The following is a 21,547-nucleotide window of genomic DNA, read 5'->3' as shown; positions in this document are numbered from 1 at the left end:
ATCCTTACACAAAAGTAAAGCCATATGCTGTTGCTTTGGTACAAACGGCAGGAGGTGTGTCAGTCTCCCTTTCAAAACCATCTCTCAGAACCCTGAGCACCAGCCTGCCCCTCAAAAATAGCTCCTACATTGAGATTTTTGGACTACTCCACCAGAAAGACTAACAAAGACTTACTGATCATGATGGGCATGTTACTGGTGTAGTCTACAGCAACACCAACAGGCAGAGTGTCATCACTTTTATCTGTCACAGGAAGTTCTGCTCTGCTGGAGTCCTCCAAAAGCCACAATTCCCAGTTCTGCAAAAAGTGAGAGTATTAATTTGACTACTGCTTTCCTGTGATCAGCTCTCTTCAGAACTCCAGCCTGAAGGACTAGCTAGAGAGCATCTACTTAAATTTTTCACATTAACAAATGCCAGAAGTATCAGGGCCCTTCACAGATCTGTGTGTGACTTCTCACACATCACTGCATGTCATCTCACATGAATCACTTTATATTAAAGTAAGCTTGACCAAATTTTGAGACTGCTAAATGAATCATGAAAAACAGACTCCTGGTATTTGGTTCACAACCCACTGTTTCTGTTTGTGCTTTCTCTCTGCGTCACACAAATCTCTTGTTCATCTAAGAATTACCTTAAGATTTCTGTACAATTTAGAAGCTTGTTTAGTTTTGAGGTGCTTTTAAAAAAATTCATCCTCTCATTATATTCCAGGTTTTATACAGGTTATACTTAGATTTCTGGGAAAGAGGAGGTACACATGCACAAATACAACACAAAATATATTCCCCAAGTGGAACAAAAACATTACCTGATCCCCTTGCTTGGCAAGAATGCTGACTTCTGTGGAAGCTGCCGAAGCTGCCAGAACCAGATCCCTGCAAGCATGGACACAAACAGCTTAAAACTAACATGACAGTCCACTGCAAGGTCCCCAGCTCCACAATTCATTATCATCTATTTAAATTTGCAACTAGGAATCAACTAGGAATACATTTATACAATACAAAAATGACTTTCCCTGCCAAGATGAGGGAAACATGTCTGGTACATCACTAAAGAACTTTTTCTTTCTTTCAAAGCAATGATTTGACAGACCCTGTATCATCATAAATAACAATGGTCCAAGTCAGGTAGTTGAAAAGTTAGAACAGCTTCTTCACACAGATACATAACTGAGACAAAATCATGCTTTACCCACCCAGTAACTTAAAATCTCAAGGGAAATGGTTATGACAGATTTTAAACAATCTTATGTACCTACATGAAATCATACCAACTCTCACCAAATGAGTATGTTGGCACAGAGATAAAGCATGCAGGAGAAATAAGCTGTACCTTCACACAGCATTTTCGAAATAGCAATTTAATTTCTCTCAAACTCAGGTATTATATAGTTTACAAAAAGAAGGAACACAATATAGGGAAAGGAATGACCACCCAGACACAAACACCAAGGGAAAGACCTTGCCATGATTCCTGTCACTCACCACTCCTCAACAAAGCTGAGGAAGTAATGATGCTGCCTCTCCGTGCAGCTCCCATAGCACGGCTCCATAAAATTCACAAACTTCTCTGGTCGCTTCTCTTCCTTTTTCTGTAAAATCAACATTGCTAATTTATCTTCCAACACAGAAACCGAGTAATCTCCTATAAATCTGCATCAGGGTACACCAATAATGTCCTGTTTGATCTCAGCAGAGAACAGGCTGAACTCATTGATTTTCAAGTGGATCCTACTTCCTCCACTCAATCCCCCCAACCTCAAAACCATGATTTACCACAGCACCAAACTTGAGTTCTACGTGATGCCAACAATAAAAAGCAACTTGCCAGTGTAATAAACAAATCAAGAACAAGCAACAAACACTTGTGCAGCTGTGACTTGCTGGCACTTACAGGCAATATGGCTATGACCACTTCTGGGGCTGTTTCCAGAGTCCCATCAGCTGCTGCATACACGATAGTAAAGACGTATGTGCCAATCCACAGTACATCCAAAACTGAAAGAGAAAGCAAATACCTCAGCCAGAAACACTTCAGAATGATACTTCCTGGTTATCTTGATTTTAACTGCGCACAGCACGCAGAAGGAAATGACAAACAAATGGCAACTAACTCCTTAACTACCAAGTTTCAATGGTTTGTCTGCAGAACATCAAAATTATTAGGGGGGAAGATTCTTCGATCCCAGAAATTTCAAATACAAGCCAAAAGAATGTATTTGGTTTGCTTGATGATATCACAGATGAGACAATGCCAGCTTTTCCACATATGGGTGGTGGTGTGGCATATCTAAATGAAGCATTCCTGCTTTTCTAAACTTACTGTTTTGACATTGTATTGAAGAGGCAAAATGATGAGGTGAAACTCATGTGGAATATGAGAATTAGATTTATATTCAGAAATCTTCATGCTAAAGGGAAATACTTGTGACAGTACTGTCTTATCCTGTCAGTGAGCAAAAAATAGCTTTCAAAATGCATACTGAAAACAGTCTAGAAATAGAGCAGGACTCTGGCCAACTGATAATTCTTCTATGCAATTCAGAGATATAGCATTTTTTCCCAAATATTTGAACTGTAATTACATAACCAGTGCAGTATACAGCTGCTACAACTAAAGACAACAGAAGGAGGAATAAGTCAAATATTTTAAAAGAGAAAACAAGTCAAAAAGAAATAAAACTATGTACCTTTAACGGGATTGTCCGAGTCATAAAAAGGAGGACAAGGGATTACTTTCTTCTCCTGTAGATTCTGCAAATAAAACAACTCTTAAATACAAGGAAAAGACAACAAACAAAGCCAACTGCAAGTTTTGCAGTGAGTAGTTTTAGAGCAACTCACTCTTTAACACTCATCATGTGCCACTCTAAAATTGTTTTAGTGACCATTGCAAAACCTTAAACTAAACCCAATATTGGCCTAAAACACTTGAATATTACTGAAGCACTTGGGCAGCATTACATGGCTCACACTGTGTGCCACCTGACCAAATGCTGTAGCTTCTATGAAAGAGATTTAAAAAAAATCATATTGCAAAGTATTAAGCAGACATAAGACCTTACCACCAATACTTACAGGCAGATACTGCACCACGGTGCCATTTTGCCTCCCTACAGCCAGTTGTTTTCCCTTTGGGCTCCAACACACTAAGCAAAAAAAAAGATAATTTCATTAGCACCAAGGAACCAAAGAGTTACAAGGCTCCACAAAAACAGGATCAGTAAATTAAAACTGCTCTTTTTTTCCCCTTGCAAAAAATCATATATCTGAATTAAACATGGAATCATCCAGACACAGATAAAGCAAGTCTGAACAGATCAAAAACCAACAGCTGATGATGCTTATTTGCCTGTTTTCCTGGAAATGAGAGTCAAGCCTGAGACAGCAAAAACCACAGGTGAGCCCATTTGATAACTCACAAGACTCAGCTGCTCCAATCAACTGGGAAAGAGCAATTCCATTGCAACACACTCTGAGTCTCAAGTTTAAATCTTTCCTTTTTGCGAAGGATTTTTTTAATTTAAAAAACCTCCTCCCGAGACAAACAGCCCGTGTTTTCACACCCATCCATGCGCTCCCGCTCTTCAGTGCCCAACACTCCATGTGCCACCTGAGGGTGCCACTCACCAGATGTCACAGCCACGGAGGACGGGAGGGTGGCATAGACCTTCACTGAGTCTGTGACCTGCAGGACAGAGATGCTGCCATCGGACAGACAGATGGCCACCATGGTGGGACTGGCAGGGTTCCACTTCAGGTCATTGACTGTGGCCGCGCTCCCCGAGTCCTTGGCCAGTTTGTGGTAAGCAAATGCCTGTTTCTGCTGCTTTGCCTTTTAGGAAAGACAAATACATGAGACAAAGCTGATCACAAAATTCTCCCAAAGTCATAGCTCAAAGTGGTTTTGACCTTTCTGTAAATTAATGACTGAGAAAAAGACGCAGATTTTTGAGCTTACTGAGCAATTCCTTTACAAGACATCTCTCAAAGAGAGACACAGAAAATCCCACCCCAGCTATGCCTCTCCTCTGCTGTATTCTGAAAAAAAACAAACCAAAACCAAACCCACTTTGCACACACTGTACCTGATTCAGGAATGTGCGGACATCAAAAAAGCTGATGAAGGAACCGATCTCACTGGATGTCATACACACAGAGAGGGTGAGATTGTCACAGCTCAGAGCCAGGTGCTGCACAGGAAACTTCATGGGGACCAAGGTGCTCTGAACGTTCTCCACTGAAAACACAAAAGGAAAGGAAGACAGAATGAAGGGGGCAAATTTAAATAGCAAGAACTGTTCTTGTAAAAAAATACAATTAGAATGAGTTTATGCAAAAATCCACTCCCACTAACAGCAGCTGTCAAAGGTAACATGAAAAACTCAGGAAAACAGAAAAACTAAGGGAAAGGGGTACATTTGCAGGTAGGAAGAGCCAGCCCCACTGCACGGCACCAAACACAGGTGACCCTGAACAGGAGCACAGAGCTCCTGGTGACATGTTCCCAACAGCAATTAAGGTTCTTCCCCCAGAGGGTGGTCGGGCACTGAACAGGCTCCACAGGGCAGTGGTCACAGCCCCAAGGCTGCCAGAGCTCAAGGAGTATTTGGACAAGGCTCTCAGGGATATGGTGGGGTTGTTGGTTTGTCCTGTGCAGGGTCAGGAGTTGGACTGATAATCCTTGTGGATCCTTTCCAACTCAGGATATTCTGTGATTCTATGAACTGTACTTCATTTCAGCTAGAGGTACAGCAAATATTGTTGCTGCCTTCCCACACAAGAACCTGTGGGAATTCAAACCCATGACAGAGCATGACAAGGTCTGCATCATGTATCAGAAGCCAAGAGTTCTGTGCCATAAATCCCACATAAACCTGTCCCTGCAAAGACCACGGAATGTCAGCGCGTCTTACCGATTTTATTGGGATCTTCTCCCAGCTGGTTCTGCATGAGAAGATCTCTGGTGTGGAAGATCTGCAGGCTGGTCCCCCCACCAGCAAAGACCAGCCCATATTTGTTGGACACTGCGAGGAGGCTGGAGCGCTCTTTGGGAAGGTCATCGGGAGCATCAAAGATACGGACCTTCTTCAGGGCTCTGAACTGAAAATCCTGTTGGGAGAGAGTTGGGAAGGAGCTGTTCATGTGCAGGGCAAGAGGAAGGGTTTACTTCAGTTTCTCTAAGGCAGTAAGTGAAAGAGCCTCTCCACAAGAGCTGCAAACTCGTGCCAAGGCAGAGCCCACATTGTTTCTGGCCATCCCAACAAATTTTATGTCTCATCCAGGAAAGACTGAGATCACACCACGTTTTTTCTACTGGCTGAATTTCCCTTCTACCCAGTGCCTGTGCTCATAAAAGCGGCAGGAGCTGAATCTGTTTGGGACATCTGACCTTCTCAGGAACACACCAAAAGCAGCCAAGAAATACAGAGGAAAAGAGAAAGAGAAAGGAGTAAAGCAAATACAGAACAGGACTGAACAAAACCTGCTGCTACAAATCACACATTTGCTTACATGGATTTTTGGTTGCCATTGTAACGTATGACACATAGAACAGACACAGGTTTTCTCTCACCCACCCCCAGAAATTACTTTGTACATTCAGATTTTTTTTTTCATTCATTTATCTCATAATTCACATTGTCCTTTTGGAAAAAGGAGGGAGAGAAAAGCCTCCAAACCCACAAAGTGAATTAAGAAACAGCAGTTGCACTGTTACCAAGCAAAACCTGAGGTTCCCTTTAGGAATGACCCTCCCTTCCCAAGCAGACAAGGGAGATCTAACACTGGATCTAATGCCAGTAACTCCAATCAAGCATCTGAGTTTTACTTCCAAATTATTTCCAAAGCATTCCGTAAGTGCATTCCTGCAACCTGAGGAGCTGTAGGAACTCAGAAACTTCTGCAACACAAACAGCCCAACTTCCCTGTTTCTGAGGGCAGAAAGCAGCTGAACAAAGACCCACATATGCTCCAGGAACCCGTTCCCTGGTGTCCCAGCTTACACAGCCCCATGGGAATACTGGGAGACACAGCCAGGGGCCAGGCTGGCACCACACAGCAAGGCTCCAGTTTACACTGCCCCACGTGCTGCTCCCAAAGCCGGGAGATTCCCAGCACAAGGCATGCTCACAGGAGGACTTAGGAACGCATCACTCTTCTCCCAGAACAAGGCTCGTCCAACTCTCCTTCATCCCTGGAAGTGTCCAAGGCCAGGGTGGACGGGGCTTGGAGCAACCTGGTCTGGTAGAACGTGTCCCTGCCCACGGCAGGGGGTGGAACGGGATGATCTTTACGGTCCTTTCCAACCCAAACCATTCTGTAGTTCCTTCCCCAGGAGTTACCATCAAGGCCACGCCAGATTCTCCCTTCCACCCCCTTGTAGGAGACTCTGCTGGGAGTCCTCAAGTGCTTCACAGACCCTGCAAAGATGCGCCGAGCCGACCCCGGCTTGTGAATCCCCCAGGCCCCCTGAGAACCCATCACCCCCCGCAGCCCAGACCGAGCTCTCCCCAAGCCCTGCTCCCCTCCGGCCCTAAGCCAAGGCCCCCGGGCCGAGTCAAACCGCCTGCCGAACTCCCCCCCACCACCCGGCGGTCCGCCACCTCATACCCCCCGCCCCTCACCTTCATCTCCCGCTCGGGGATCACGTCCATATCGTCCCCCATGGCGGCCCCGGGGCCGCAGTCCCGCCGCCCGCGCCCCGCCGGGACAGCCACACACGCTTCCGCTTCCGCCGGGGCCGCTCCGGCCGCCGCTCTCGCTGCTCCGGGTCCTCCCACCGGCCTCCGTGGTTAATAAACCTCCTTCACCCCCCCGCCCCGCCCACACACACACACACACACACAGTCAATTAGGTTGGAAAATACCTCAGAGGTTATCGAGTCCACCTGTGACCGAACACCACCAAGTCAACTAGTTCGTGGCACTCAGTGCCACGTCCAGTCTTTGCTTGAGCACCGCCAGGGACGGTGACTCCATCGCCGCCCTGGGCAGCCCCTTGCGTTGTCTAATCGCCCTTTCTGGGAAGAAATTCTTCCTCATGTCCGACCTAAATCTCAAGATTATGTCCTCTCATCCTGATTTTTTCCACATGTTCTGAGGCAGGGCCAGACCCGGTTGGGAGCTGCAGGACCCCCATCCCTGCTCCATCCTTAGGGGATCCAGCCCTGCTCCACCCTAAAGGGATCCGGCCCGGAGGGGACAGACCCCGGTGCCACCAGGGATGGGGTCTGGCTGTCCCTGCCAGGCAGGCGGCTGCTCCACCCCAGCCGTCATCAAAGCAAGGGGCTCTGATGACTTTTCCGTATCAGAGATCCAGTATTGCTGAAGCTCTGAGCTAATCGCGTCCATATCATCCCACAAGGATCAAGTCCAACTCCTGGCCCTGCCCAGGACACCCCAATAATCCCACCCAGTCCCTGAGAGTGTTGTCCAAACGCTCCTGGAGCTCTGGCAGCCTTGGGGCCATCACCACTGCTCTGGGGAGCCTGTTCAGTGCCCAACCACCCTCTGGGGGAAAAACCTTTTTCTGATGTCTGACCTAACCCTCCCCTGACACACCTTTATGCCATTCCCTCAGGTAAAAATCTGTTCCCTTGGTATGGACTGCAGTGGGAGCACAGGGATGCTCTGGGTCAGTCCCTGTACACCTCCAGTTAGGGGGGGCTGAGCTGGAAACACAGAAGCTCTGTGAGCTGGAATAGCTTTATTGTGCTCCAGGGAAACACAAAAGCAGCATGTGGGTTTTTGATCACAAAAGGACCTCGATTTCTTTACTTGCTCCTCAAGTTTTGGGGCTTCAGCCCCCACTCAGACAGAATGCCAGCACCAGGCATCACCTTAGCACTCAGCCCTATGGGGACATGTTGAGAAGAGCTGTTTCCATCTTTAGTAGGCTGTGCTTCTCTTTTCCAGGACCAAAAAGGACAAGGATTTCCATAGAGGCAGAAGCAGTGATGGCCTTGGGTAGTGACCCGAACTATGGCAAACCACATCCAAATTTCCCTCGTGTAATAAGCTTCCTTTATTTTCTATCTGAACAATGGTTTTACACACACAGCCCAGAAAAGCAGGTGCATTCCCAGAGGCTACCAGGCAGCAGAAAGCAGACACAGGGCTCTGATCTCAGGGAAATCCTGTCCTTTTGAGAAACACATGGAAACAGTGCACCCAGTCATTCCCCAGGAAACCTGGTCCAACCCTTTTGATAATTCATATTAGACAAGAACCTCAGGCAACTGCTTCAAGAGCAGAGAGGATGAAAAAAGCCTCACCACACTCTTTCAAGAGAAGCACTGCGTCTGCTCTTGTTTATTACTTAAAACAAGCACTGCCACCTGCTCTCTTTCAGGAAGTCAGGAAAAAAAAAAACAAACTAGCTTTCAGGAGGTGGCCTCTGCATTTCATCACACAAACTCCATGGCATTCGGTCAGTTATTACAGACAAAGATCAGATCAAGACAGTCCAAACCTATCTCCAGGATCTGCTTAAGGGTTTATATTAACAATCTTGGACACCAGCTCCCTTAATCTGCAACCAATCATAAGGACCAAGCTTCAGAGGAGATAATACAGACTGACACACAGTGTAGGTTCAGGAGATTTATTTTCAGTCCTTGAAGTAGACTGGTGCTGGTTTTGCTCATAATTTTTCTCTCCATTACAGTTTTGGTTTTCACACAAACAGTAGTGAGAATTTTTTTTTAATTTTTTATTTAAAAGTGCAGCCTTTGGCAGGAACAATCAGCCTAGTAGAGTTAATCATCTGTATTTCCTTTAAAAAATGTACTTATTAAACCATGATTTTAAAAAAGTTAAAAGCTGTCAAGAACATTTAAGAAAAGAGTAGGAAAAGGGCAAAGAGCAAACACCTGGGTTCCAGAAATTGTGTGTGGAACAAGAATCACCACAGTAACCAGAGCATGGATAGCACAGTCCCAGCTCACACTCCATACTTACAGCCAGTCTGATTTTGCAGACTTGAGGGCAATGTAACCCCCATAAGCCCAGGGGACCCAGATGAAACACATACAGGGAGGTCTGCAAAAACCAGAGGGACAGAGCAGCTGCCTGAGGACAGATTCTCATCTGCAACTGGTCTGGCAGGGCTCAGTTTGGTCACCCAGCTTCCTTTCACCTGAAGGTTTGACTTCCTCCAGGCATCCTGTGGGGCTGCAAAGGCATCACAAGCTTGTTTCTGCACTCCATGGATGGGACAGACAAACAACCCGTTCAGAGGTTACCCTCCTGGTCAGATCCAAGTTGAGATTTATCAGGAAGGGGGTCCCTAAGGTGACTTTAAGCATCCTCACTCACAGTGGGTGGTGTTGGGCCCCTGAGATCTGCCTGCAGGATGAGCCCCTGGAGCAGACAGAAGCTGTCCCTGCAGGCAGCCGTGGCCACCCCAAGCCAAAAGGCCCCGCAGGCAGATCTCTGTGTCCAAGTACATCCCCACATCCACCTAGAACATGATCAGGCAGAACCTGATTTGCACTTTGGGGAGATCAGGAGGGGAAGAACTAGTCCAAAGTCAGGAAGTATAGGAGGGAGCAGAGAAGGCACTTATTTCTTTTCACCCATTAAGCTGTTCCCGGGGGCTTTGCCAGAGAAATGCTCCATGTCTGGCAGCAAGGCCCTTTAGGTACCTGTTATGACAAGTGCAGCTCTGAATCCATATGCTGGGAAGAAAGCAGCTCCTCCATCTGAGAAATGCAGGAAGGGCAGAGGAAAGAGTAAGATCACAGAATACTTTTTTTTTTTGGTCTCACATTACACTTGGTGCTACAGCTTCTGTCTAAGAGATCAAGCAGCAGAAAGACACGAGCTGGGAGTCTCCAGCTTCCCTTGCTGTTCCTCTAAGGCAGGTTAGTTGAAAACTAGGACTGTCCACAGTAAAAAGAGTAACAAAGCACAGGTAACCTCTGTTACTGGTTACAGACCAGCAAAGCAAACAGTGCCCATTTTGCAGCCTGTCCTCTTCAAGGGAGGCTGGCTATGTCTCTCTCTGGAGGAGGACCAGAAGGTTTTGGGTTGCTTTCATTGGCTTTTCCTTCAAACATCATGACCCTGCAAAACACAACAGATATTACCAATTAAAAAAAAAAAAAAGCAAATGCATCTTCGCCCATCATTAGGCATTATCTGCTGAAAAAGAGCATCTGGCTCCTCTGCAAAGGGCACCCGATAATTAACAGAGGAGGGGAAGCCAACAGAGGGCAGTGCTGCCAGCCTGGCTTTCCCAGCAGCTTCCAGGAGTGTGTTCCAAAAGTCTCTGCCGGTTTTCCTCTCAGAGCCCAGAGGATTAGCACATTTTATTTAGACAGCCACTTCCGAAATCCCCCGGGCACACACGGCATGCCAAGAGCCCCGATGCGTAAAAGCAGAAACCACCCCTGGCCCACCTTGCACGTAACCACACAGCACAACGTTCAGAAGCCAACACCAAGCAAGCAACAGCAGTTACAGTCCAGGGAGAGGGCAGGGACAAGGAGCAAGGCACTGGCTATAAGAATCCCAAGCATTTTGCAACCACTAGCACTCTCTTCCTCCCTAAGGACTGCAGCTACGCTGGGAATGCCAGCTGCCTCGATGGATCAAAGGACTGCACTGCTCTTAGGACGGAGTTTTACATTTCTGCTCCTGCTCTAGAGAGTCCAACAGACAATGGGGTTTCTGTTAGCAAGAGAAGGGACCTGTTTGTGAAAGCTGCTGCAGCTGAGAGGAGGGATGGAAGATATGGGACAGGCTGCAGACTCAGTCTGGTTCTGTGGAGAAAGAAAGGAGGAGCAGGGATGTCAGAAGTCTGCGTGTGCTTGGAAGACGAGCATCCCAACACACAGAAACAGGGCACGCAGTGGGGAGACTCACTGCCAGCAAGAACGTACCAGCTTAGAGGAACCTTCCTCCCAACCTGCCCTGAAAGCTGGCTGTGTTTCTAAAGCTGCCTTCAAAAAGGGGGTAAGGAGGATGGAGAGGAGCTGCTCCTATTCATGGTGGTTACAGACACAAAAGCAGGGCCAGCCTCTGTGGCTGTGAAAGGAAACACCAGGCTTCAATGGGATGGAGATGGAGCCAAGCAAGTGTTTGGAAGCCGTTTGTTACAGCAGCACTTTCAGAGCCCTGTTGAGAGGGCAGAGGGGGCCGTGGGAGGCTAGTGCTGGCAGCCTGTACCACAGAAAACCTCTCCCAGCATGAGCCAGCTGTTTCAAGTATGTGCCCCATCTCCTACCGCCTCCAAAAAATGAGGCAGGGACAGACCATCCTGTGGGAAACAGGAGCCAGCACTGCTGGTGTTGGCAGGACCATCATTCACCATTCAAGTCCTGCCACCATCCACAGGGGAAGCCTCTGCCCCAAAGTCAGCAGAAGCCTCAGGGAAGAGACAGGAAGAAGTCCTGCAGTGCGGAATGCCTGCACACCCTCGGGAAAGGAGGAGATCACTCCCACGGAGCACGTGGGAGGAAGCCTGTGCTAACACACAGCAGGCAGCTCTGCTGGGAGCACCTGCCACTGCTCAGCCTGGACATGGGCTTATACACCCTCTCACGTCACTCTGCAGACTCTCCCTTCACAAGGGTCCTGTCTCCCTCCACAGTCACTGAGCACCCACAGCTCCACCTCCACCAGACAGAGCAGCTTGTGCTCCGCAGCTCAGGTCCTGTGTCTTCCCTGCTCCACCCCGGGACACTCACAGTTTAAGCACAGCAGAGCGTTTTCCAAGCATCACGTTGACAAAGTCCTGGTATGAGATGGTGTCGCTGACCCCTCCAGTCACCTCAGAGATCATCTTCTTCAGTTCTAGGTGGGTCTTCGGAGCCCCCAGCTTCTCCATCATCCTTTTGACAGACATCAAATCTACAAGAATAAGGAAACCGGTGCTGTTCAGATGTGACCACGCTGAGCATAGACTAACCCTAGGGACACAGCCATGAGTTCCCACCTCACCTGTGGACTCCACGACTGACAGCATTAAGCTGTTGCCAAAAGCCACGAGAAGCCTTCCAGTACAGTTTCCTGCTGTACTGGCCAGTACAGAGCATCACTGCCCAGTTATGCAGCTCAGGATAAAAGCACCATACACACAGAAGAGGGACAACTCTCCTAGTGCTCCAGAGACACGTGGGGACACTGCTCTCTAGCTCAGAGTGCAGTGCCAAGAATCACAAGGATGGGGAGGAGGGAAGCAAGACCGGGGTTAAAGCTGGAGACAAACAAGCTGTGGGGAGCAGGTGCCCCTGCCCAGCGCCACAGGCCATTTCCTTCCACTGCACTGCTGCCTGCTGAGACCTGCGGGCCCCTTCCCTCCCGGAAACCCTGAGTCAGGCCTCTTCCAGCTCCCCACAGGCTTCACTTCAGCTGGAGGACTGGTGGAGGAGGGGAATGAGGCAGCAGCCTCCTGGAAGGGCACAGGTCACAAGTGGTTACACTTCTATGTCAGCTCCAGGCCTGCAGAAGGCTGGGTCTTTATGTAACTAGTGCTTTCTGGACCCAAAGCAGGGTTGCTCAGCTGAGCCAGACTCACACCCAAGTCCTTTGCTTCCCTCTGCTCCCCTCCCTGCAAAGCAAAGAGCTGCTCTGCACCAGAAGTGCTCATGGATTTATACAGCTTCTGCCTCAAGCCAGGCAAAAACCCCAGGATTGTCCAAGCCCTGCGGCTTCCCAGCTCTGGATTCCCAGCTTTCCAGCAGAGGATTGAGAAGAAAGCCTCAGCAAAGAAAAAAGGAAAAGAAAAAAAGCATTTAGAGCAGAAAGAAGTGGAGGAGCTAAACAGAACTCCAGGAGAACAGGACTGAGAAGAGCTTAGATCTTGAAGTAGGAGAGGAGAGACTAAGGAAGCTGAGAGGCAGGACATAGAAATCCAAGGAAGCTCCTGGCTGAAAAATCAAGATTCAAGCAAGGCATGGCACAGAAAAGCCCACAAGTTTTCCTCCTCAGCACCACAAAGCAGCAGATACAGCAGCAGACATCACCTCATCAGACGGTTGTTCTTCCAGCCCAGCATCCCTCAGAGTCACTCACCAATCTCCCCTTGGTTGTTCAGGTCAAACTCCATGTATTTCTCTGGAAGAGACACAGAAGCAAGTTAGCAGGACACTAGAGCAGGGGATGTGCAGGGCTTTGGAGCACTGCCTGCTTGGGGCAATGAAATAAAAGATATGGAGATAACATTGATATACTGCTGAAAGCAAACTTCAGAGGGGGAGACCATCTCAAGGCCTGGTTTTAGTACCCTTATCTCAGTTCTAGGGCTCTACAATTAAGTACTCTGTAATTGTGGCTGCTTTTCATTTAAGCTGAAGGAAAACACTGGCATGAGAACAAGGTGTCGGCTAGCCATGAGCAGCGTTAAAAGGTTTCCAGCCAGAAAAACAAAGCTCTGAACAGCCTCCCAGAAGGAGTAGCAAGGAAAACAAACCCCTGAGCACTCCCAAGATGAAGCTTGATCGGCTTAGGAGGGGGATTAAATGACGCAGTTGCCTGCAATAACGAGGGAGAGACTCCACAGTCCTCCCAGCACTGTGCTCGCTCCCAGAGCAGCTCCTGCCAGGAGAGATGCTCAAGGACCACATCAAGAGGGCCAAGCCAAGAACATGCCTGGGAGCAGTGATGCTGGAGCAGGGTTTTTTTGCCCTTCCAGCCTGCTGTCAAACACTGCTGACTCCAGCATTCTCAGAGAAAGGCAGAACCTGCTCGAGAAGGTCTGATTAGCTCTGCAGGACAAAAACTCGCACGCTGTAACAGGCAGAGCACTGATTTCAGTTAGAAAATTCAGGAATTCCATCCCGTGCAGTTTCTGCCCTATGGAGTGGCACACCTGGGCTTCCTACAACTCCCTCCCCCCCCCTTGCTGTTCCCCATTTAGACTTTAAGCTCTTCAGGCGAGGATTTGTCTGTCTTACAGACCGTACAGCTCCCAGCGCCTCAGGGGGCCCCCCATCATCTCAGCTGTGCTAAATGAAAAGAGCAAGATGCAAGATGCCTGCTGCCACCATCCATCATTGCTGAGCTGGAGAAATCACCACTTGCCCTGCAGTTAGCACTCGCTCCCCACAACAGCCCCCAGGACTCAAATTAACTGAGTCCTTCCAGGCCACTCCTTTCCCCCAGGAAGGAGAATGGAAAAGACCTTTTGCCTCTCCTCCAGGGACACCAGCAAGCAGATGAGCGTGAACAGAGAAGTGGCAGGCTAATTTAAGGAGCCAAAGGGAAGAGTGGTTATTGAACAGAGCAGAGTCTTCCCAGGACCTGTGCTTCCAAAGAAAAATTGCTGGGTTAAGTGGACTGATGGGCAGCTAAGGGCAGGAAGCAGAGGAATGACTTGGATGTGTTCACCTGGGTCTCAGCCCATGGATTACTGCTGTCATGAGCTGACCAAGACAGACCTACGGGAGTATCACATACAAACCAAAGCTGCTCATGCTTCAGGCAGGAGTAAATGTCTCCCTTCAAGCATCCAGCAACTGATCAAAGATGAAATTGGGGTTGTAACACGTGCTTGGGGACCAAAGCAATGCTTGATGTGGGACTGTCTCTCCCCACACTCTGCCCCACCATAATGACCTTGTGCAAATGAACTGCTGCCTCCCTGGCAGGGGTCAGACACCCCAGCATGTGCCTGGGGACACAAACCCTGCTCTGCCACGTCCCTGCCCAGCACATGTTTTCTTTTCTTCTCAGCTGACACTTTGCCAAAAGTGCAGTGAACAGAGGCAGCTTTACACCAGCCTCAGCTTGCACACTGATCTCTTCCTCCCACCCCAGTGGCAGGGATTTAGCGGGGCAAAACCATGCGTGGTCCCTCCCTCACAAATACATTTACACCAACACTGCACAGGAGCTCCCCAGGCCCAGCTGGGAGGTGCAGCAGAGAAGAAACACTCCCCCCATCACCACACAATGAGCTGATTGTTGGGGGAGCTGGAGGAGGCGTTGGAGAGCGGGACAGGCCACGGAGGCAAACTCACGAGGCAGCAGGAGGAGATGCCAAAGGCTCTCATTACAGGGAATTCTGTGCCTGTGACCTACAGTTGCAATGTTTGAAGAGCCCCAATTGTGATGGGAAAAAATAATGCAGGGCTGCAGCCAAAAGCCAAAGTCACACAAAAGGCAACAGAAAGAGAAGGGGGAGCACAGGAGGCTCCTCTGTGCCCAGCAGGGTAAGGGATCACAAAACCCCAGCCAGCTTCTTCCATGCTGGATTGCAAAGCCAAAATTCAAAGGGAAATAGCAGACAATGCCTGAAATGGAAGCAAGGTCAGGTTTTATTTGGTTAGAGCCAGGCTGAGGACAAGCCTTGAGGGCAGTGTGACGCACAGGCATGTTTTCTCAACTGCCTTCAGCCACTGCTTGGAAAGAAAGTAGAAGTACCCAGAACAGCCCTGCCAGATCTTGTCCTGTAACCAGTTTGGGGACAAGCTCCAGAGGACTCCAGGCTTTTGAGCTGTTTCTCTATTCCCTGTCCCAACAAATGGCCCAAACCTAAGCACTAGATCCGCTGACCCACTGGAGTTGGGCTTTGGCCAGGACTACACACATTACTGCCATTGCCTCCAGGGTCAAGTGGCTGGGGAAGGACCAGATCAGACTGATGAAACTTTTGAGCAGAGGAAGTCCCCAACTTCTCCAGAAAGCAGCTGAGACTTCTGCTCTGTGGGAAGAGGTCCTCCTACTCACTGGAAAAAAAAAAATAAAAGAGAGTCCAGCTATTGCATGGTCCATTATGCCAGTTAGCTTGTGTGGGTAACTAGACAGAAACCATCCTCCTTCACTGCTCCCCAGAGTTTTGCCCACGCAGCAGGTTTTGCAGTAATAGCAGCCACCAGGCAGGATGTCTGCAGGGTGACATGACTCTGCCCTGCAAGTGGGAGAAGCACAAGGGCTCGTGTGCAAAATACCCCTCCAGGGAGTTTCACCGAGTTCCACAAGCAAGGGGGAGGCATCCATCCCAGCTCAGTCACTTGTATTTAGCAGAGAAACTCAGGCTGGTAAGATCCAAGTGCTGAGGAAAATAATCTGGTTCAGAGCAAACAGTCAGGCTGAAAGGACAGGGAAACCCTCCAGTTCTCACCTTTGAATGCTGCCAACTTCTCCTCCAGGTCTTCTTCATCACTGAACTTTGGATCACAGAGAAACTCCTATAGCAGAAAAAAATAACAGCCCCAAGGTTAAAGATGCAAAGGAAAACACCTTAGAGGGCATGTACAGAGGCAGCATCACCCAGAAGACCCAGAAAATTCCCAGAGAGCCACAGGTGAGTAACAGCACCAGGAGACTTGAAGATGGGCTGAATCCCTCCACACCTTGTCATTAGAATTCCAGTGCAAAGGGAATCCCTCTGGTGTCTCAGATTTCCCACCAGCAGCTTGAGGGAAGACGGGACCCCACGTGCCTTTGGAATAACTGCATGAAACCCCATCTTCTTGCTTACCCAAGGTTTCAGCTTCTCATTGAAAGCTTAAGCACATACAGCATGTGGATTGGGCACCTATTCCCAGCAAGGGCTCCTAGTCCTTGCAAAAAGCACTCTTATCTCACACTTCAAACTCTTGGATAAACTCTGAGGACTTGCAAATAGAACAGGCAAAGTTTGCAGAATGTCATGCACCCAAGAGGACGGGTATGTGTGGCTAAGGGACAGGCTCTCCCTCTCTCAGACCAGCTATCCATTTTCTACCCCTACCCTGCTCACACTGGAGGGGAAATCCTGGGTCACTTCTGGTCACTTGTGCCTAGCCCCACCTCAAAAACCTTCAGATACCCAAGAGAACAGACCACAACTTGCACAGCCAGCTCTGCTGCTTTGCCCTGCCAGCAACACCCCCCTGCAGCTGTGAGCAGCAGGGTCCTGCTCCTGTCCCTGCCCTCCCACACCGCCCAGCTCCAGCGAGCCCAGCACAGCTTAATGACTCGATCTGTGTTCAGCAACAACACCACATTCTTCAGTGTAGAAATCATTAACATCTGCACAGCTTATGCATGGCCTGTCCAGGACAAACCCCTCCAGGGGTTAGTGGATGGAGGGCTGAGGCTTTTCCCTATCCTGGGCATGTGTTCCTCACTGTTGTTCTCCATGTTCATGGGGAAGACAGGAGTGGGTCACTGAGAGATGAGGATTTCTGGCACTGGTAGTGCTGGGGCAGCATTGCTTGTGATTAATGAGACCACCTACCCAATGAAGTCCCACCTGCAGGCACTAAGATATCAGGACTGCACAAGGTCCACAAGGCCAACAGTAACCCAAATGCTCTCCAGCCTCCAGAGCACACTCATTCCTTCCAGAAGGAAGGCTGAATCCAGCTATCCCCAGGTGTGATGAACTGTGCCAGTCCAGCTGGTGGGCAATCTCCAGCAAAGACACAGCCCCAAACTCATGCCTGATTCTGCTGCCACAGCCAGCCTTGTGTGCTGATCACTGTCAGTCACCCTGATCCTGCTCCTGTGCTCTGGGTCCCTCCAGCCCACACACCTGGAGCTGCTTCCTCCTTTCTCACTGGGACAGGGGAACTTGGACCTGCCCAGGGAGTCCTCAAACCTTCACTGCCAGTTAACCACTGCTATGGCAAGTCCTTTACCTGCAGATGAACTAAGGTTTTGTAGGAAGCCCACTAGGACAGCAGTGACTGCCATCCTGTCCTCCCACTTTGTGAACCACAGACGGGTCACCGGTCACTAAACCAGTGTGACACTGACTTCCCTCATCACCATGGTCACCAACTCAAATTGAAAGCTGTGGTGAAAAGTGGCATTCCCAGTTCCTTCTTTTGCTCTCCTTTGCCAACTCGATTTCATTTATCTCAGTTATTTCTACCCAGGGGTATCATTTACCAGCCCAACACAAAGGGCCCAATTGAGCTGTGGGCCCAGGCAGCAGCAGAAGTCACTAGAGACTGGAGTAGTGTTACCTGCTGCCATCACCACTGAAGAGCCTCTGGGGAAGGCAAACATCACTGAAAACCAAAACAAGGTCAAAGCATCTCCTGACCACCAGGTCACGGCTTCACTCCCGCCCTGCAGGAGCAGCAAACAGCTTCCACCTACCAGCAGGACAGGGTGTGTGAAAGCAGAGCACAGCATCTCTCTGAGAGCAAGAAGCAGCACAGAAATGGTGAAGACCAAAGGGAATGTTACATCCATATGTGATGGCTGAGGGACATGTGCCCAGGAGCCCACCAGCCCGTGGCAGCAAGGTACAAGAGCAGGACAGGTGACATTGCACACACCTGTGCAACCCCTTGAGTTTCAACCTGAGGGGGACTGGATAGACCACCAGCATCCCAGCTCTGCTCCAGGTGGAAGGAAGCAATAGGGGGTTGTATTTGAAAGGCATTCCACCCTCCACGTTGTATGTGAGCTGGGCTGTGACTGCGATAAGGCAAACACTCACAATAGCACACAGGAATTCAGTCCCCAGGGCCTGTGACTCAGAGTGGCTAAAGTTCCCATTTTAAGGGGCATGTTCTATTAATAAGAACTGCCTAATAAGCCTCTCTCCTGCTCCTGCCCTGAACAGCCTTTCTTGAGCTGTTGAGAGACTTTTCTAAGCCAATAACCTCAGCCACACAAGTCCCACCTACCTGCAAGGCAACCTGAGCAAAAACAGATTCTTCCTTGCTCCCCAAAAAGGTGACCCCAACTGGCAGGCCAAGCTCTTACTGGGATGTTTAAGTGCTCAGTGCCAGCTGCCCTGCCTTCTGGTGCTGGGAAGGGGCTGAGGGATGCTCCTGCCTGACCTGGATGAAAGAAGTGGGCACCTGCTCTCTAACAGGCTGAATTTCTTCCCCACAGCCCAGCGTATTAGTGGGTAAAACTAGGTTGAAACTAATCTGTGCTGGATTAGACTTGCCACCTTGATGCACGAGGCTGAACAATGTGATTGTGTTCCCCAGGAAGAGGGGAACAGGCAAGAGGGGAGCCCAGAGGAGCATTTCAAGCTGGAAGAGAGAAGTCAATACTAGGACTCAGCTGTCCTTCAGCAGCACATGTGCACTCAGGATGCTGCCTGCCAGACCTTTATCCCAGTGAGAGCTGCAGGGAAGAAACCAGCCAGGAAAACAGGGCTGGGAGGGAGCTAATTGTTAGGATGAGACAATGAGATTAAGCCTGACAGGAATTTGGCCTGATTGGTTTTATTAGGAGCACTTGACTGTTTTACAACCCTGGGGCTCTTCAGGTCTTGGGAAACCCCCTCTCTGGCTCCAGCCACAATATCAGCTCTATCAGCTCTGCAACAGAGAGGTGTGCGAATGTTCACTGCACTCCTCCACTGCCACACAGAGCTGGCAGAGAGACCAAAGCAGGGCAGCGTGGGGGCTGCAGCCCTGAGCATGATGGCTTCTCAGGATCCACAGGCAGCTGCTACCTACCAGTGCTATTTGCAGCTTGGTTTTGAGCTGCTCAAACGCCCTCTCCCAGCACTGAGCCAACACACAGGGCAGCAAGGATGCAAACAAGCAGCTCCATCAGCGGGAAGTTATGTAGCTTGTTTTGGTTTTTGTCATACAAACCTCACCCAAAGGAAAAGCCAGAAGTGATGGCAGCTTAGGGGACTGATGGCAGCTTGTGTCCCCTCCGTGGGAGAAGGAAGATGCCCCAGCCCCGGAACACAGCAGTGGCACACCAGCAGCATCCCAGGAAGAACAGCTTCCCAGACTCAGTCCTACAGCTCCCACCAGCTGAAAGATCAGGTATCCATCCTGCACCTGAGTGATGCTGGAGGATGGTTCTGGAGCAGCAGAAACTGCAGCAGTAGGTACAACACAGTCCCTTCATCCTCAACCTAAGGGCCAATACCACCTTGGCTAGGAGAGATACCTTAGGCCCACCTATGCACCTTCTTGGAGCAGAGCGTGCCATGTCTGCCTTCCAAGGGCTCCTTTTTAGCCCAGTGATCTTATTCTACACCTTAATCCTGCAGCACCTCTTTTTCCACTCTTATTCCGCAGCACACGCTAGTTTCTAATTAATTGAATTATTTCTAATGACTTAATTCCCTCTCCAGTGACCTACATAAACTTCACCTCCGCTGTCTCACTGCTGTCTGGTGGAACATATTGGCACTTTTCACAGCTCAGGCAGTGTGAGGGCAAGGTGAGCCACCATCTCCTCTGGGCTCTCATCTTGTGCAGTGATTTGACTTCTCCACCTGTAACACTAAGGTGCCACTGGCTATAGGAGCAGGCAACCACTGAACCCACCTGGAAACTACGCTAGAAATCCCAGCGTTGATTGTTTCAAGGTTAAACCCTTCTTTTCTCCCTCTGGACCCCTCTTAGCCGGGAGGGATGCCAAGAGAACTGCCCCTGCTGCCATGCCAAGCAAGGGACGGGGCAAGCCCGAAGCTCTGGGGAAAGGACCTTGCCTGACCCTGGCATGAAGGGCATGAAGCCCAGCGCACTTTGCACTAATCCAGGAGCTGCCATTCCCCCTGCCCAAGGCTCGTGGCGTGTCCAGCCATCCTGGGCTACTTATTCACCACCCGCCGTAGTGAAAAGCTAGAAAGGCTGGAGGCAGCTCTGAGCAGCAGCAGCAGCAGCAGCTGCTCCTCATTCCAGGAAGAAGGTGAGGGAGAAGTTGAAGTGCTCAATACAGCGGAGGGGAGGTTGAAGTCCTCCAGGAGAACAATAGCCCCCGTTCTTGCTGGAGCAAGTTCCCAAGGGGACTTTCACGGCAGCCGGTCCCCAGGGCACTCACCGGCCCCGCTCGGATGTGCCGGGGTGCGGGCGCTGCGGGGAAAGAGCAGCATGCGAGGGCAACACCAAGGGCGGCGGGGATGGAGCGCGACCCCCGTAGAGCCCCCCTGCCTCCTCTGGCCGCATCCCCCTCTCCAAAAGGGCTCAGGCAAAGGGGACCGCATCTCTCCTTATACCCACCGCCCTCCTCCTCCTCCTCCCCGGGGCAGCTCCCTCCCCTCCCGGCCGCCCCCAGCCCGTTTCCCCGCCGGGGTGGGGGCGGCCCGGGGGGCGGCCCCCGCCGCACCTTGTTGATCTCCTCCAGCCGCCCGTCCTGCGGGGCTCTCCGCAGCCCCCCGCCGCTCGGCCGGCGCGGAGCCGCCATCGCACCGACCGCCCCGCGCCCGCCGCCGCCTTAAATAGGGGCGGGCAGGGCCGGGCCGGGCCGGGCCCTCCGCCCCCCGCCCTTAACTCCTTCCTGGCCGAGCCTGCCCCGCGCAGGGAGGGCAGCGCGGACCCGCGGGGGACTCGCGGCGGGGAAGGGACCGGCCCCTCTTGCCCATCGGGCATCGCTCCGCAGCCGCCCCGGGATGGGCATCCCTTCGCCGCGGCTCCCCGCCGGTACCGGCGGCCGGTCCGCAGGTGCCCCGTGGGGTGATGCGCCGTAGCCGCTTCCAGCTGCTGGATAGACCCTGGAGCGCGAGCAGCGGGAAAAGGGATGGACCGAGGGACAGCCACAGCCGGGCTGATGCGTGTCCCGGCCTGGAGCTGCTGTGGCGATCGCCCCCGCGATCTCAGGCTGACACCTTATGTTAGGAACATGTACTAAAGTGGTGTTTAGCAGGAATTGTCAGACGTTCGCCCCTCAC

At 50.5% G+C, this 21,547-nt stretch overlaps 2 protein-coding genes across 3 annotated transcripts in view; both read right to left on the bottom strand.

The window, feature by feature from the left end:
- NUP214 (nucleoporin 214) overlaps positions 1-6,739 on the bottom strand; it is a 41,231-nt gene extending 34,492 nt beyond the window's left edge. For both annotated transcript variants that reach the window (XM_027687818.1, XM_027687819.1), the window contains exons 1-10: positions 6,636-6,739; positions 4,926-5,121; positions 4,098-4,249; positions 3,640-3,844; positions 3,088-3,158; positions 2,700-2,763; positions 1,904-2,007; positions 1,495-1,601; positions 816-882; positions 176-299 (exon numbers count right to left, since the gene is read on the bottom strand). In XM_027687818.1, coding sequence (XP_027543619.1) covers positions 176-299; positions 816-882; positions 1,495-1,601; positions 1,904-2,007; positions 2,700-2,763; positions 3,088-3,158; positions 3,640-3,844; positions 4,098-4,249; positions 4,926-5,121; positions 6,636-6,677 — 1,132 coding nt within the window. In that variant the 5' untranslated portion in view covers positions 6,678-6,739. The remainder of the gene's footprint in view (positions 1-175; positions 300-815; positions 883-1,494; positions 1,602-1,903; positions 2,008-2,699; positions 2,764-3,087; positions 3,159-3,639; positions 3,845-4,097; positions 4,250-4,925; positions 5,122-6,635) is intronic.
- Positions 6,740-8,600: 1,861 nt separating this feature from the next.
- Positions 8,601-21,083, bottom strand: AIF1L (allograft inflammatory factor 1 like). The gene is made up of 5 exons (XM_027687823.1): positions 20,986-21,083; positions 16,079-16,145; positions 13,030-13,071; positions 11,703-11,865; positions 8,601-10,077 (listed from the first exon to the last, which is right to left on the bottom strand). The coding sequence occupies exons 1-5, from the start codon at positions 21,061-21,063 to the stop codon at positions 9,990-9,992; spliced, it is 438 nt and encodes a 145-aa protein (XP_027543624.1). The 5' UTR covers positions 21,064-21,083; the 3' UTR covers positions 8,601-9,989.
- Between the last annotated feature and the right edge of the window lie 464 nt (positions 21,084-21,547).

Source organism: Neopelma chrysocephalum, unplaced genomic scaffold (assembly GCF_003984885.1).
Source record: "Neopelma chrysocephalum unplaced genomic scaffold, ASM398488v2 Primary Assembly neopelma1_74, whole genome shotgun sequence".
Taxonomy (NCBI): Eukaryota; Metazoa; Chordata; class Aves; order Passeriformes; family Pipridae; genus Neopelma; species Neopelma chrysocephalum.
The sequence above is the reverse complement of the archived record's forward strand: the minus strand, read 5'-3'. Positions and strand labels throughout refer to the sequence as shown.

Excerpts from the sequence above, each read along its gene's own strand:
- AIF1L (XM_027687823.1), bottom strand. The coding sequence starts at position 21,063 with ATGGCGGCTCCGCGCCGGCCGAGCGGCGGGGGGCTGCGGAGAGCCCCG. Across the intron at positions 16,146-20,985 it reads GGCTGGAGGAGATCAACAAG|GAGTTTCTCTGTGATCCAAA; the intron begins GTGCGGCGGGGG and ends TTTCTGCTATAG. Across the intron at positions 11,866-13,029 it reads GAACAACCAAGGGGAGATTG|ATTTGATGTCTGTCAAAAGG; the intron begins GTGAGTGACTCT and ends TTATTCTTGTAG.